General features: G+C 39.5%; 1 protein-coding gene across 2 annotated transcripts in view; it reads right to left on the bottom strand.

Moving 5' to 3' along the window:
- Positions 1–15,135, bottom strand: part of MLLT3 (MLLT3 super elongation complex subunit) — a 279,792-nt gene that overhangs the window by 8,384 nt on the left and 256,273 nt on the right. For both annotated transcript variants that reach the window (XM_026001464.2, XM_072728179.1), the window contains exons 6-10: positions 14,439–14,514; positions 12,483–12,612; positions 9,754–9,853; positions 3,895–3,966; positions 2,654–2,725 (exon numbers count right to left, since the gene is read on the bottom strand). In XM_026001464.2, the coding sequence (XP_025857249.1) occupies positions 2,654–2,725; positions 3,895–3,966; positions 9,754–9,853; positions 12,483–12,612; positions 14,439–14,514 (450 nt within the window). The remainder of the gene's footprint in view (positions 1–2,653; positions 2,726–3,894; positions 3,967–9,753; positions 9,854–12,482; positions 12,613–14,438; positions 14,515–15,135) is intronic.

Here is a 15,135-nt window from a genome sequence, read left to right as displayed (position 1 = left end):
TTTAGTCTAACTATATTTTTAAAAAATCAGGGTTCTTTCTGCCCAAAAGCAGCCCTCTCACTGAGGGGAAGCAATGAACAAGCTTTGCTTTAACCACTGCTGCCAGCAGTGGATTCAGGTCTGGGAGATACTAGGTCTTCCTGTAGAATTGCCTCGGGTATGGATGGGAATATGCTGCTGTTTATGGTGGGACTGCATATGCCCTACCTTTGGTGAAGAGGCAGGCCATCAGGATCCTAGCTATAAGGGATTCTGTAACATGAGGGCAATTTCCCAAGAGGGAGGTAATCTTCAGCAGAACATTTCCCAGGGAGGGTTCTCCATGATGTTAGAAGGAATACTCTAATATACCACTCATTTCCCATCTCCCCGAAGATCATTTTAAAAGTATAGCAGCTGTTATCTACACTGTGAACCTGTCTTCTAAGAAAGCCCTGGTTTCCCTTAGAACTTTTTCTTCATTCTAAGATGCCAAACCCAGACTCAGAGCTCAACTGCTAGGGAGGTTAGAAGTGCTCCATCTCCCTTTCCAAATCAATGTGGAATGCACAGTTTGAAGAAAAATCAAATTATGAGTCAGTCCAGGGTACTCAGATCTCTGGGTTTGACTGCATCCCCTGTATTGTATTTTTACCTTAAGGAAAAGTGGCTTAAGAACACAGGCTCTCTTGATCTAGTGCTTTCTGCCCATTAAGCTAGATGCTGGGTGCCAGTATTGCATGTCCCCAGAGTAAAACAAAGATATTAACCACTTCTTGTGAGCAAAATAAAACTGTCAGAGCAGAGTTTTTGATAGGATGTGTTTAATAGTAAAAGACCTTGGATGTGCTCCTGGCCTCACCAGAAATCTTGTCGCAGGTGCTCAGGCCCGCATGGCAAGAATACATCGACTTTGCGGAATGCATTCCACGAGATGAGCAGCTCTCGAAGTGGAGAATAACATTAGTCCTCAATAGTGCTATGTTTTACAATAGGAATTAATTAAGCAGTAAACCGTGACAGGACATGCATCATGGTATCATAATCACAAGCCTCAGCTGCATTGCAAGGCAAAAGGCCAAAGACTGAGAGCTTTCAACCGGCCTGGGAATGCAATTAGGCTGAAACGCTGTGTGTCCTGGAGCGCCTTGATGCCAGGCTAAAAATTCATAGCCATCACTCTCTCCCTCTAGGACACTAAAGTAATCCACTTCTTGAGTAAGCCACCTTCCCTCACGGTTCTTTCAAAGGTCAAATTAAAAGGACAATGTGAAATTGGGAATGCCAATGACACCCCAAGGTAAGAGCCTGCCAATGGCCTACTTCCTGCACTCACTGCCTGGGCCTTCTTTGTGAAGGTGTCTCAACCCTGCCCAAACATCTGTTTCACTCTCCTGCGAGACTATTTGGGCCCAGCTTATGCATTCATAGCTTTATTGGACAATTGCTCCACAGTGGTTCAGAGCTGGAGCTTAAAAAGAGATAGGAAAGGATGGGAATATCAGCTAATAGATTTAGCATCACCATTCAGTCATTTAACCCCACATAATTGGTAAATGGCAAGCTGAACAATTTTCTTTTCTACAAAAGAATGTTGAAGAAAGATACTAGCAGAGGACTAGAATAATTCTTAGGGTGAAGCACTCCAATCTGTTCCCTACTCATATTCACTTAAATGGAAATGCAAGAAATGCAACTCATCCCAGTTAAGAATCATAGGTCTGTAATGTTTGGTTCAAACCTGAAACTCTAAAAGGGTTTAAAAAAAGAAAAGAAAACCTATCCGACAAATCAGGGAACTTGGCAGATTTGAGAACGCATATTTATAGTTTTCAGCAAAAAATGTACACAGAATATAAATGTGACCATCAGCCATTAAACATTAAAAAAATAATAATCCACACACAGCTGGGATAGATTAAATACTACTTTAAGTCATTTGAAAGTAGTAATAAAACAAAATTCAAACAGTGAACTAATCTACAAACCCACCCTGGAATTTAGAGCGCCACCTTCTCTTTGGTTGTTAAGGAAGTTATTTCTCAGGAGCCACCATTAATTCGGCAAACTAAATAGTACTATAACTATAGCAAAATTAAAAAACACCCTTATCTTTGCAAAACATCAAATTGTACTAAGAGAAGTTTCCCAACTCCACAAGTATTTTGGAGTTGAGTTCATAATAGATGTATGCTGTACAAGATAAGAGAAATGAGGAAAATATTTCTTTCTCTTAGAAGAGCACTGGCAAAAGGTTACTCCATTGAATCACAAATGTTGACAACACTTGACTGAAATTCTTATCACTGTTTTCTCATGAAACTGGAAGCTTGGCCCCAAAGGCTTTTGCATTCCCGTTCTTCCCTCCCTTGGCTCACAGGACAGTGTGAGCCAGGAGAGGAATCCAGGCATCCCACCAGCACCGTCACCTCCACAAATGCCCGGTTTTCCTCTGCTGCAACACCAGGGGAAGGAGCTCATCCATGCCAAACTCCAGAGCAGACTTCCAGGTAGCCTCAGCAATGAGAACCACCCCCACACCCACCCAAATACTTCTGCAGGTGGCAGGAGCCCAGTGTAGGGCTGGTGTGACCTCCAGGTACTATGACACTACCCTAGGATGAAGCAGGCCTCGTGGCTTCTGCAAAGGGATGTGCTAAAAAGCATTTCTCACCTGTTGCAGAATGTGTCTCTCTCTCAGTGTCATTAACCTTCTGTGAAGCTCTACCAGTTCATCTAGGTAGGCCTGAAAGAGAAGAGTATCCCCCCAAAAGAAGAAGCATGTTAGGAAGCAAAAATATGCCAAAAATAGCATAATAAATAAACAGGAACATACAAGCAGCAGGTGGAGGCACTCCATCCTATGTCCCTTGCCTATGCTGTGTGGACTCAGTGCCCAAGGCTCCTGGAGATCTAGTCTCTCTCGTGGTTATGGTTACAAAGCCAGCTATTTCATAAAGGGCAATTCTTGGCACTTACTCTCAACAGATTCAAGGAAGCAGACCCACTCTCTCCCAGTAACCCTCATCTATAGGGAAAAAGGGTACTCAATAGTAAATTGTGAGTCTAAACATATTAGCACAGTTTACTTTTTTTTTTAAATTCTTTCATCTCAGAAGATTTTTAACTAAGAGAATAAAAGTCTAAATTTGAACATGGAAGTATAAATACACAACCAATTATCTCAGGACAAATTCTTAAAAAAAATAAAAAAATAAAAAATAAAGCTTTCCTGGTTATACCTAACATGGCCAGCCAGTAAACAGCAAGTAACAGAAGAGAATATCTTCTGAAAAACCAAGATGACTATCCAAATTAACATCTGGAGCTCCTCTGCAGAGGCAGAAGCACACCTCTCTTCCCATATGTTCAGACTCAGGAATCTTTGTTAACATAACTGTATGGGTTTTCCAAGCGCCTCTGTTTGTAATAAAGGCAAAGGCAAGGTTTGTGAAGCTTTGGTCAGGCCTGCCCTGATTCCGCAAAGCACATTATGACCCTGCCCACAACAGGAGACTAACCCGCAGCAGGTCTTAAAGTCAGATTTCCAGTGCGTGATGCACACTTGGAAGGCATACTACACCAGGATCAGGCGTCCCTGCTCACTTATGGCTGAGATTCCTCAATCCTCTACCTTTAATGTGATTTTCTGAGCTCCCAAGTCAATGTGCCTGAAACCGTTGGCAATGCGAGCTTCATGGCAAAAGGCAGCCTAAGGGCCCAGAGTAACACTGAAGATATAAGCGAGATTCGGAGAACAAACTACAGAGCGCCAAGAAGCTTCACCATTTGGGGGTGTGGGGCACCTCTGATGGAAGACAGGGAAGGGGAGCCACCAAGGATGGTCAAAGGAAACACAAGGAGAGGGCAGCCGGTCCATGCTGCAGCAGTCTCGGGAACACCCTGGAAACCTACCTTGTCACATTCACCATTCTTTATTTGCTTATCTGATTTGCTTTGCTTTATTGGACTTTTCACTTCAAGAATCTAGGGATCAAAGAAAATACTGTTAAATTTGATTTCAGGCACTTCGTAGCAAACCGGCCCCCTAAACAAAGGCACTTATGCATGAAATGTCATACAATGATATCAGTTTCCAAACAGCAAGCACTTCTCCTCTATACATTTTCTTTCTTCTCTTCTAATCTCGCTCTTTCTTGGAAAATAAAGAACTTCTATCTGAAATGCTGAGTCAGGGCAATAGACTTTAAAAAAAAAAAAAAGAAGTTGACGATAAGAAAATTGATCTAAGCTTCCAAGGCTGCTGCTTTTTTGTGACAACACTTTCACACATATGCACAGCAGCTGAGTTGTACTGTATTATAGTCCCCTCTGGCAAGAATTTTTTCTTATTTATTCTGCTGTTTCAGCATGACAACCAGTGCTCAGCATGCTAGGGATGATAGAGCAAATACTCCAATACCCTTTTTAGTACCTGACTTTCAGATTCTAAAAATTACTCATACCCACTAAATGGATGCAGCTTTGGAAATGAAGATGGCCATCAGCTACACTGCTCCCAACTTGGGATCCTCCAACTTAAGAAATAAAGAGGCAGGACTATCTTCCATGGTTCAAGAATTTTGTGTTTATAGCCATGATAAAAAAAACCAAGGGTCTGTCCTTCCATCTGAACTGATCACAGCTTTGAGTATGAATAGTAGTTTGCATACTGTTTAGAGGCTTCCATTGGGGAGCTAGGTTTCTAATGACTAAGAAGGAAAAACAAATTATTATTTAATAAATACAGTTGGTTTATTAGAGTCCTCAAAATTGAGGATCATAAGGGAAATATTTTTAAATGAGCCTTGTTTAAAATCGCTGAGATCCACTGAATTTATCGATGAGTGTTTACAAATGTATATAAACATAAAAAGCAGAGTAATTTGTCTTTTTCATGATAACCTCATTACCAACTGAGTTATAATCGGAAGCTAATATTAAGGAGGAAAATGCCAAATAAAAGATATATTTAAGAAGTCTCATATTCCTACTGCTCATCTTTGTCCATTCTCTGGTCTCACACTCACACACTCACTCATACACACACCATCCTGTTCAAAAGTCTATCATATTCCATAACACAAAAGTGATTTTAAAATGAGCCCACTCTGTTTGTTGTGGAGAAAGCCCTAATTGGGCTCAGAAAACTAAGTTCAGGTTTTAGCTCTATTATTTAACACTTTTTGGATCTCAAAAAGAAAAAAGAAAAAAGAAAAAAGAGAGATGAAATATATGAGATGAACAAGATAATGTCCAGATTTCCATTCAGCTATAAAATGTTACACTACCAACAAACATTTTACCTGTTGGTATAGGACCGTGACATTCTGGAGAGGACCAAATACTTCTAAAAGGGTATATTTTCCTTTGAATTTAGAATAATGCATGGGTAAGAAGTGAGCTTCAATAGAGTCTTTCCTGAGAAAGCCTCTATTTCTTCATTTTTAACATTAAGATAACCAGATGACCAATCTGACCAGGCTCGCTCACTTAAAATACAATACTTTGGGCAACACAAGGAAATTACTTAATCGCTGGGGCAAGGCAATCGTTTTTAACGTGTCGCACTGTAAAGGAAACCCAACACTCCCCTACGTTCAGAATTTCCTTCTCTATTGTTGTTGGAAATGAGACCTCAAGGGGAAACTCCGAGCTCAGAGACCTAGGAATAAGTAGGTCAGTAGATGGCACTCCTCGCCAACTCAGACAAGCGGTTGGGCAAAGCAAGACAATCTGCTGAGATTCCAGGCCAGAGAGAAAAACAGCGCCTGTACGCTTGCCTTGTGCATTAGAAAACTAAATTGTATTGCCATCATATCCCACTCTGCACCCCCTTGCCATTCTCCAAGTCACTGCACTCCGGGGGATCAAAGTGACTAAGGATTCTGTATTTGTAAGGCAACTTTGCTAACTAGGTTTAGAGTTCTACCACCACTTCAGAGCAGAAAATAGAACATTCGGGGCACTTAAGTCCCACCCTACACATTCCGTAAGTGCTACAGCACAGAAGGCCAAACTACATTGAAATCCTAGTTTCTTTCTTCTGAAGCTGCAGTGGCAGGAACAAAAGCTCCGGGTGTCAGTGATCCGCCTCAAGTTACTGAGTGGCTGCCCAGAGAGGGCTCAGTTAATCTTCCTTCTTTGATCTCTCCCTGCTCCAAAATAAACAGCTTTGTCAAAACCTCATTCTGGGAGAGCTGAGCCATGTTGAAGACAATTGTTTTATTTATGATCATTTCTTATCTTTAAGGAAACGACTCCAGAATTTAAAACTACAGCACCTTGTCTTCCATGAGCTTATTTCAAACCAGTTCAACTGGATAGACTCTTTAATTTTATTCCACATGCCTTGCAGGCTGATAGGTAATTTATGATATTCTGAATATTAACTTGGGTCCAATGGATCACTTCCTTCCCTCAAGGCCTGTCACCCCCAACCCTTTCTCCTCATACTTTTGGCCAAAAGGGATCTGGAATTTTGATTTTGTTTGAAACTCAGGTAAGGGAGGTTTGAAGTTTAATAATAATACAGACACACACACACACACACACACACTCCTCTGGTTAAAATGGCACAGCACTCACTATTATTCCCTATTAAGCTTTACTGAAGGCAACAGCTACCCAGATGGCCAAGATGCACCATTTATATCCATGGTCATCCCCTAAAACAGAACTCAGATTAGTTGCACCTCAATCCTTAATCTGAGGATATGGCTTAGAATCAAACGTTTAAGATTATTTTTCTGTATCTCTTTGTGAGGACTGACAACTCAATTATTCAGCAGCCTGGATTCTCTACTGATGGGCCTTTCATGTTAATGATCCAGTAGCTCCTAACAATACTCAGGTTAATTACTAGCTTTGTTGACATGTGCCTGCCTCTGTCTGTTCACTGTTTTTCCCAAAGTTAGAAAATGTCTGATTCAATTAGCACTTTCTCTCTTCTCTCGTCCCTGGAATATCTGAGAACGAGTAAGGAAAACTCGGCTTTGCCTCGAAATTTACAAAAATTTCAGAGATCATTATCAATTTGCAGACAGCAACCAAGGAAACTCCTACGAAGAAGGTCTGTGAAACAGGAAGTCTGTTTTCATTGATTTTATTTGATGTGAAATATCAAATTCTCACACATACAGTCAAATGAATACTGAAAATGCATTCTAGGGTGAAATTCAGAGGGCTTTGATATTTTTAAGAAATTCTTACTCTTTCACTTCACCGGCATGAAGAACCAAGGAAGATTAGCAATTTTTTAAGAAGTCCTAGAACACGGATTTAAAGGGATATAGCAACACACCTGACCCGATGCAGGTAACTTGAGGGGTTAAGAAACCAATACAAAGTTTTAAAAACCTTTTCTTGCTCTCTCAGTTCCAAGACAGCTTCAAGGAGGTAAGTGCTCTTGTGATACTACACGTATTTCCTACCCTAGACTAGCTAAAAGTGAAAGCATATGGACTGTCTTATTATGCTTATAGGTGCATGGAGGAAGTGACATATAACTGAGTATTCCTGACAGATTGATGATTCACATGTGTGAAGCTACATTTGTCGAGTAAACATATGCCAAGAAACCAGTGGTATGCTATTTAATTGGATAAAGTAATTTTTACCCTCAGCAGATAGATGATACCATTCATTTTTTTAGTCTTGTTTTGCTAGACAGGCTTAAAAAAAAATCCAAAACTTTCCCTGAAGCCAAGATTTGAGCCAAGTCAACTCAGGACTGCCCATCCAGGAAATGTTTAGGGTGGTTTGAAAGGCAAGACTGGGGGCTTCATGGAGCTGGTTTATCAGTCTAACCCCTCCATGTGGGAATGAAGCTCAAGGGGCTTAAGAGGGGGATACCTAATGCCCCTAACTCCTGATAGTTACTGCTACTGCCCATGAAGGACCCTGATTCATTCTCTCTCTATCTCACATACACATACACACACACACACACACACACACACACACACCCCACCAGAAGCTCCAAAGGTTTAAATTAAATATGCAAATATATGCAAAGTCCAAATTCTAGCCCTTTGCCAGCTTATATACTGAAGCACAGATTTACACAAGAAACTCAAGTTATCTAGTTAGCCAGCCCAAGTCTCTTCCCAACTGATTGGTGATGATGTGGTTCTGCCCTTAGTCTTTACCTGCCCCAGAAGTGCTTGATGTGTGGTGGTAGGCTGTCATGCCAGAGGGGAGAGTTGGCTGGCCCAGGGCCAAGGGCATGGCTGGCACTGGAGCTGGGGAATGCATGGTGTGCAGGGAAGTAGGGTCAGGAGTAAGAATGTACTAACTCCTCGAACAGCCAGTCTGTAACAGATGATGAGACTGGGCTTGCATTCACATGTAGGCCACAAAGAAACTGCAGTTGAATAAAAGTGGTGAGGTAGAGAACACTGATATTATTCCTATTCTACAATGAAGGAATAGGAATAAACTTAAGTTGTGGATAAACTTTATAAATGAGGTATTCTAATTGAGGTATTCTAAATTTTAAGAGATCTTATGATTTATACACAATTTTAAAAGAAAAAAATCTTCTGCTATAAAAAAAATCATATTTTCTCAGTAAAGCAAAGATAAATTCAAGGACAAGGCTGTTTAAAATTGTAGGACATCTGTGAAGAGAATAATTTCAGAAAAGTGCAGTTCTTTTAAGTTCATAATATTCATAAGGTAACTTGGATTAAGCAATTAGTCTAGAGGTCACAGGGTACCTGCCTAAACAAAGAGATAAGAATAGCTTATATAAATGAGTGTATCAACTCAATGCACTATGAGGTTTTTATAATATTCATGATACTTGAAATTATTTTAGTATTTAAAATATCCCAGTCTTAATCATTTGTTTAAGAAAAGCTCTTCATCAAAGCCTCCAAAGTTTTGCCTAGACCTTATCCAAAAACTACATTCTGAATGGACTATTAAATTAATAAGGCTTCTTTCTGCTCAATTTATAATAATGATAATGACCATTATTCGCATTTTATTAACTATTCCTTACAATTCCAAATGACAACCCTCCTTCCTTGGATGACCACACAGAGGCAGAGCACCTACAATAATAAGTATGGCCACATGCTCTTTACAAATATGGTATTTGTCATCATTTAGAGAACTGGCAGGGCAGGTATTAATATTTCCATTTATGGATGAGGAAACAGAATCAAAAGTTAAAAGTTCATTTCCCACCAGTACATTACTGTAAATTAGTAAAACAAAGAACCAGGCTGAGCACCTGGGTGGCTCAGTCAGTTAAACAAAGGCAGATGCCTTTGGCACAGGTCATGATTCCAGGGTCTTGGGATTGAGTCTCATTCACATTGGGCTCCCCACTCAGAGGAGAGTCTGCTTCTCCCTCTGCTCCTTCCTCCCTGCTCATGAGTGCACAGTCTCTCTCTCTCTCAAATAAATAAATATTTTTTTAAAAAAACAAAGAATCAGGCTGTAAACTAGCTCCAAAGATTATACTCTTTCTAAATCATTAAATTAGCCTACTTAACCGCTGGAGAGGGGGGGGGGAACCCACAGAAATCGGGGGCAAATGAGCAACACTTTCTGTGTTAACCCATCCAATGAAACATACTTTTCATGACAACAGAAGTTCTTTCACCCCAACTACATGTTTATTCTGAAGGCTGTCGATTCCCACGTATTTGATATTGAGAGGGTCTTAGTTTAAAATAAAGGGATGAAAAGTTTTGTGTGTTTTGTAAAAATGATCACACTTAGTTTTGCAGAGTCTCGAAGAGTGCAAACCCAGCAATTTACCTGGTTGTTGTTGGTTTTTAATAAAGGTGGTGGGGGTTCGTGATGTAGGGGCGAAGAAGCTGAACTGCTTTCACTGTCGCTACCGTCACTTAAGCTAACTCTGAAAAGAAACAGAAGTTACATGCATAGGTACAGATAGTTCTTGAATTATCTATGGAACTAGGCGCAGACAGAAAGGAATCCAAACACTAACCACTGAAAACTTGTTTCACCTCATGCAACTGCTAACACATCCCAGTGCTTACTCTGTATGGAACTGCGTTAAGTGTTTTACCTGCTATTTCTCATTTAATGACCCTTATTTCAACAGATGAGGAAACAGACTTAGATTGGATCACTCACCTGTGGTCAAGAGGTAAAAGGAATGGTTCTGGGATTCAAACTCAGGCAATGTAACCCACGGCTGGTGCACAGCCACTTTATTTTACTGGCCTCATTTATTCTTTTATCTCCCTGCTCTAACTTCACCTACCTACTATCACAAAGCGTGTTACCCAAGCCAGCTGAAGGTCAGCAAAATTAGACCATTTTTAGGTTACTACCTCCTAGTTTTCGTTCCCCCTGCCTCTCTGCTACAGGTGAACATTCTACCAAAATGGCCAGAATACAGGCTGCGGAAGTAGAAGCAACTGTTGAGAATAAAAACAGCCCTGCATGGCTGCCAGCCCAGGGTGATGTCTGAAGATGGGCTGTGTGAAGCCCAACGTGCTGGACAGACCGACAACAATTATTTCTACTGTGTAATGACTTAAGGCTGTCCCTGGTTTTGACTTAATTGTTGCTGCTACAATTCATTGGAAATATACTTCAGCAACATGAAGAGACAGCGTGTTTGGGATAACTGCTTTAGAGAAACAGAATACCTTTCAACAACCAAAGACAACATAAAAATATAACCCCTCCCCTTTTTTTCTTTTCTTTTCAGAACAAAATAGAATTTTCTTTTAGCCAGGGTAGGAGATATTCCTTTATTCTACTCCACTGAATGTATACCCCTCTTCTGAAATGTCCTTCAGTGTTTGCTCTCTCTCTTTAGCTATGCAATCACCTAATAAAATATTCTTTTCAGAAACAGAAAATGCTTTAGAAATCAGGATAGTTTTTTTTTTTTTTTCTCTGAATAGGCAATCACATTCCAGCTCTATAATATATTCAGATAGACAAGATACAAGATAGGAAATGAAAAGGATACACTGGGACATCCTTTTAGCAAAAACTGATGGAACTTGTTTTTCTTAACTAAATTACATTAATGAAGTGTTCTGATGAAGCGCTGCTTTAAAATGCTTCTTGACTGAAGTGGAAGGTTGAGTATTTAAACTGATTAAACAGTTGAGACTTCACAAGTGCAAGGAAGACCAAATGTTACACTGGCGCTGCTGTGCTAACAGCACATGTCAGGCAGGGGGAAAGAAGTGAATCTCCGACATCGTGTGTATCACATCAGATAACTCACAAGCCTATGGGATCTGACCTGCACTGACTCAGGGGATGGGGCAGCGAGTGGGTGGGCAATAGCCAATCATGGAATATCTAGATTTTGGAAATAACTCTAACTGTAAATTGGCTAAATGCATTTTTCATCAGGTAAGTTTGAGAGCCCACCAGCAGTGAGGATTTTGGTTGTTATAAATATGTTCACTGCCATGTTCTGGTCCATTTTTAGATCCTTCTGCGCTACCAGTTAGTTTCCTTCTTGTCAGATTAAAGAGTTCTAAGGGGAAATGTTATAACACCAAAGCTATAAGGCTCCTTATTTTCTCCTATTCAAGGAAAAAATAGAGATAGGTGAGTTTGGGAGACAAGGTGGAGAAAGAGGTATTGGGTGTGACTACTGAGTATAGCCACATGGAAGAATCAGTGAGGGATGTGATGGGGCATGTGTACTCAGAGGAGCCCTTCTCAAAGGACACCAAGGAATTACTGATTAGAAACCATACGATCTGTCCAGTAGGGATTAAGATAGTATCCTTCTAAGGAATTTTAGGGCCTTCCACACAGTAATGGATAAAGGGAAAAGATTTAATGTGAGGTATTATAAATGTAATTGGATTTTAAGTTCAAGTAGATTCATATTTTTTCTACTCAAACCCATTAAAGTAAGCATGCCTATTTGTTTTCCTCATGATAAAGAAATAAAACCCTCAAGGCAATTTCAAGTTGACTATTAATTATAAGTGACATGAATTACCATCTTATAATGTGGAATTATGCCTCACAGCATTAAAGCTACTTAAGGAACCTAATTGTCAGCACACTTAAAAGGAATTTATTTGCTGGAAAACACACAGGTGATCCTAGTTTTAATTAGGTCACACACATAATTCACTGAAGCCAATTATGTAATTCTAACTAAAAACAGCAAACATGTCTCCTCAAATTCTGAGGCGATAGCCATGGATCGACACAAACTCTTAAAAAATGAAAACAGAGTTCATTTCAGCAGCCAGTCCTCCCACGTTGGCAGAGCCTTTCAAGAACAAGGACTACTAACAGGATGTTTTCCCTATAGAATTTTTAGAAGCAAAACCTTTGCTTTCTGAAAAAAGGGACACACAGTTCTCTGCAGAGGTGGAGATAAACATGCCAAGGTGACCCAACTCAAATGACTGTGACCATTTCCCACCACTGTTTCTGGTGTTGCATACTTCGGCCATGGTTCTACCAGTAAGTCTGGGGAAAAGGCAGGATTTCATCCCAGGGAGCTGTGTTCCCACCAAGGCACTCACCTGCGGCTTCGGCTGCCTCCTCTATTTACAGGTCTCTCCATTTCGGAGTCATTGTCATTATCCTCTGCCTCATCTGATTCCTCCTCATTGTCATCGGAATGCAGATCTTTCATTATAGACCGTAAAGGACCTGAGGAATGATAGTGAACCACAAATCAAACTATTTCATACACACTTAGTCATAGCAGACATAGGGGACAGCTCACTGGCACTGAACACTGGCCAAAAAACCAACAACAAAACCCCATCATTACATATATTTATGCAAGTGATAAAATAAATTTGGTAGTTTCTAAAATATAACATCTAACTGAAACATTGTTTTCACAACAGATGCCCCAGGATGTTTATTGGAAAATCTCTCTTTCCTAGGAATGTTTTTCTATGTATTTTTTCTTCCCTAAGAAAAATTACATCTAAAGAGGAACAGAAAGATCTATTAGTAAATTGAATGTTTTGTTAGGTTAATCCATGTATTGAAAAGTTGAGGCAAATAAATCACCATGGTTGTAACTTGTTCTTGGCAATGCAGCCTTTGTGTGGTAGTTTTTGATCTATTAAGGTTTAGCTGTTCCTTTTATTTCAAGGTCAATTTCAGGTCAAGCAAGCATTTCAGTCAAGTTCAGATTATAAAGTATTTCAATTCCATGGTGTAATGTACTATCTCTGATCTTCATATTGATCCTGGACACAAGATCTTGTTCAAGCAACAATTTTATGCAACCAATTTTTATTTTACTTTTTAAGAAATTCCTGGCAAAATACCAGCATATATTTACATAAATAAAACCCTGTAATAAATCAGGTGCCCAGAAAATTCAAGAAGGTATCCAGTATTAGATGGGAGAGAAAAAAAATCAAGTCATAACTAGTTTTATTCTAGAATAAGACATAACTGGAAAACAAAAAGAATCCAAAAATTCAGTGTGGCTGTGGCTTATTTTCACTTGAGTGCTCTAAACATGATGAAAACAAGATCACTCTTTTTAATGTTAAAGAAGAGATTGTGCAGGCAATCAAGAAAGTGAGAGAGGAGGCACTTTTATTCTGGATTAGGCAATTCCTAAAGTCTAATCTAGGACATGAATATCCAAGCTACCTCTAATTTGGTTCTAAAGTAAGTATTGATTCTCTGCAATCTCACACTCCACAAATTTCTGCTTTTGTAGTGGGCTTATATCTTTGGATGTCAGTATAACAAAAAATTTGAATAGCCAAAATGATTAGTGTCTTTTATTTTTTCCTGGAAGCTTAGCCTTAGCCCAAATACATACAACAATTTAATCCTTTTCAAAACATACAAAGCCATCAGAAATTGAGTATGATCGATGAATGAGGTAATATGCAAAATGATGTTCAAAAACAAATTATTCCTTCATATTATCTCACTTTTCATATTAAAAAAAAAAAGGGAGGGAGCTCTTATTTGAAAATTTCCACACACCAAAAGTATAAAATACATACTTAATGTTCTGGTTTAAATTTATTAGGTTTCTTTATATTTAAATTTCTTTAAGTTCAAGTAGAGGGAAAATATATTGTAAAGACAGCAAACTATCACTTGCCAAAGAAAACAGGTCTATTAATCTGTAGGAAAAAATAAATAAAATGAAAGACATCCAGGAGGGAGAGTAAAAATCTATTTCTCTGTCAGAGCCTCTCAACTCCAGCTTTTGCTATTGTATTTCCTTAGGGAGCTCCCTGGAATAGGCTGTGTCTATAATCCTTTTGTAAAATGGGACTCTGATGGCAGGGACTGGAAAAAGGGGAATTTCTAGAGGCTGGTCTCATACATCAGAACAATACCCAAGTGCATTCCTCGGGGAAATAAATACAACTGCATAAAAGCCAAGTTATCATTCAAATAATAAAACAGTAGAAAATAGGCCATAAATCAGCTCATTAAGACGTTTTATGAGAAAAATGTCTCATAGTTTGCCTGGGAGATATTGATACCTTGTTGCCTGGTCTGGGACGGTGTGAAGCTGGAGCTGGAGCTGGAGCTGGAGCTGGCAGGACTAGGTTGTTCAGACTTTAAAGAAGAAAAGAAAGCCATCGTCAATAAATTTATAGGATGCTCCACATCTAAAATTAACATTATTGCTCAAAAATATTTTGCTGTCCAAAAATAGTCCGACACCGTGCAAGAAAAATGATTACACATTGTATTATGCCAAAACCAACGACACAGGAGAATCATGGTGTCCTTTTTGTTTTGTCTACCATGTTTTTACCAGACGTGGGAACAAGTATATAAACTCAAGGATGATGAGACAAACACCTGGGCATTACATGAGGGAAGAACCTGGCTTTGATTTTACTCCCGTGTTTACTGCTATCTAAATCTCTAAAAGATTACCTTGATTACCCTTTCTGCAATGTTTGATTGACTCAACTGGTTAGAACATAGTGGTAATGAGGCCAAGGTCATTAGTTCAATCACATTATGAGCCAGTTAATTTCACTCTGGTCCAAGGCCATGACCCAAACCTAACCTCATTCATCCATAGTTCACAAATGGAGATAATGTTCATAAGGAGATCTGGCCAAGTCCCACAATTGAGTCAGTGTGAAATGTTGCCAATACTTCAATACTTACACACACACACACACACACACACAACCCCCACCCTCTAATTCCAGCCTGTGGATG

Source organism: Vulpes vulpes, chromosome 12 (assembly GCF_048418805.1).
Source record: "Vulpes vulpes isolate BD-2025 chromosome 12, VulVul3, whole genome shotgun sequence".
Lineage (NCBI taxonomy): Eukaryota > Metazoa > Chordata > Mammalia > Carnivora > Canidae > Vulpes > Vulpes vulpes.
The sequence above is the reverse complement of the archived record's forward strand: the minus strand, read 5'-3'. Positions and strand labels throughout refer to the sequence as shown.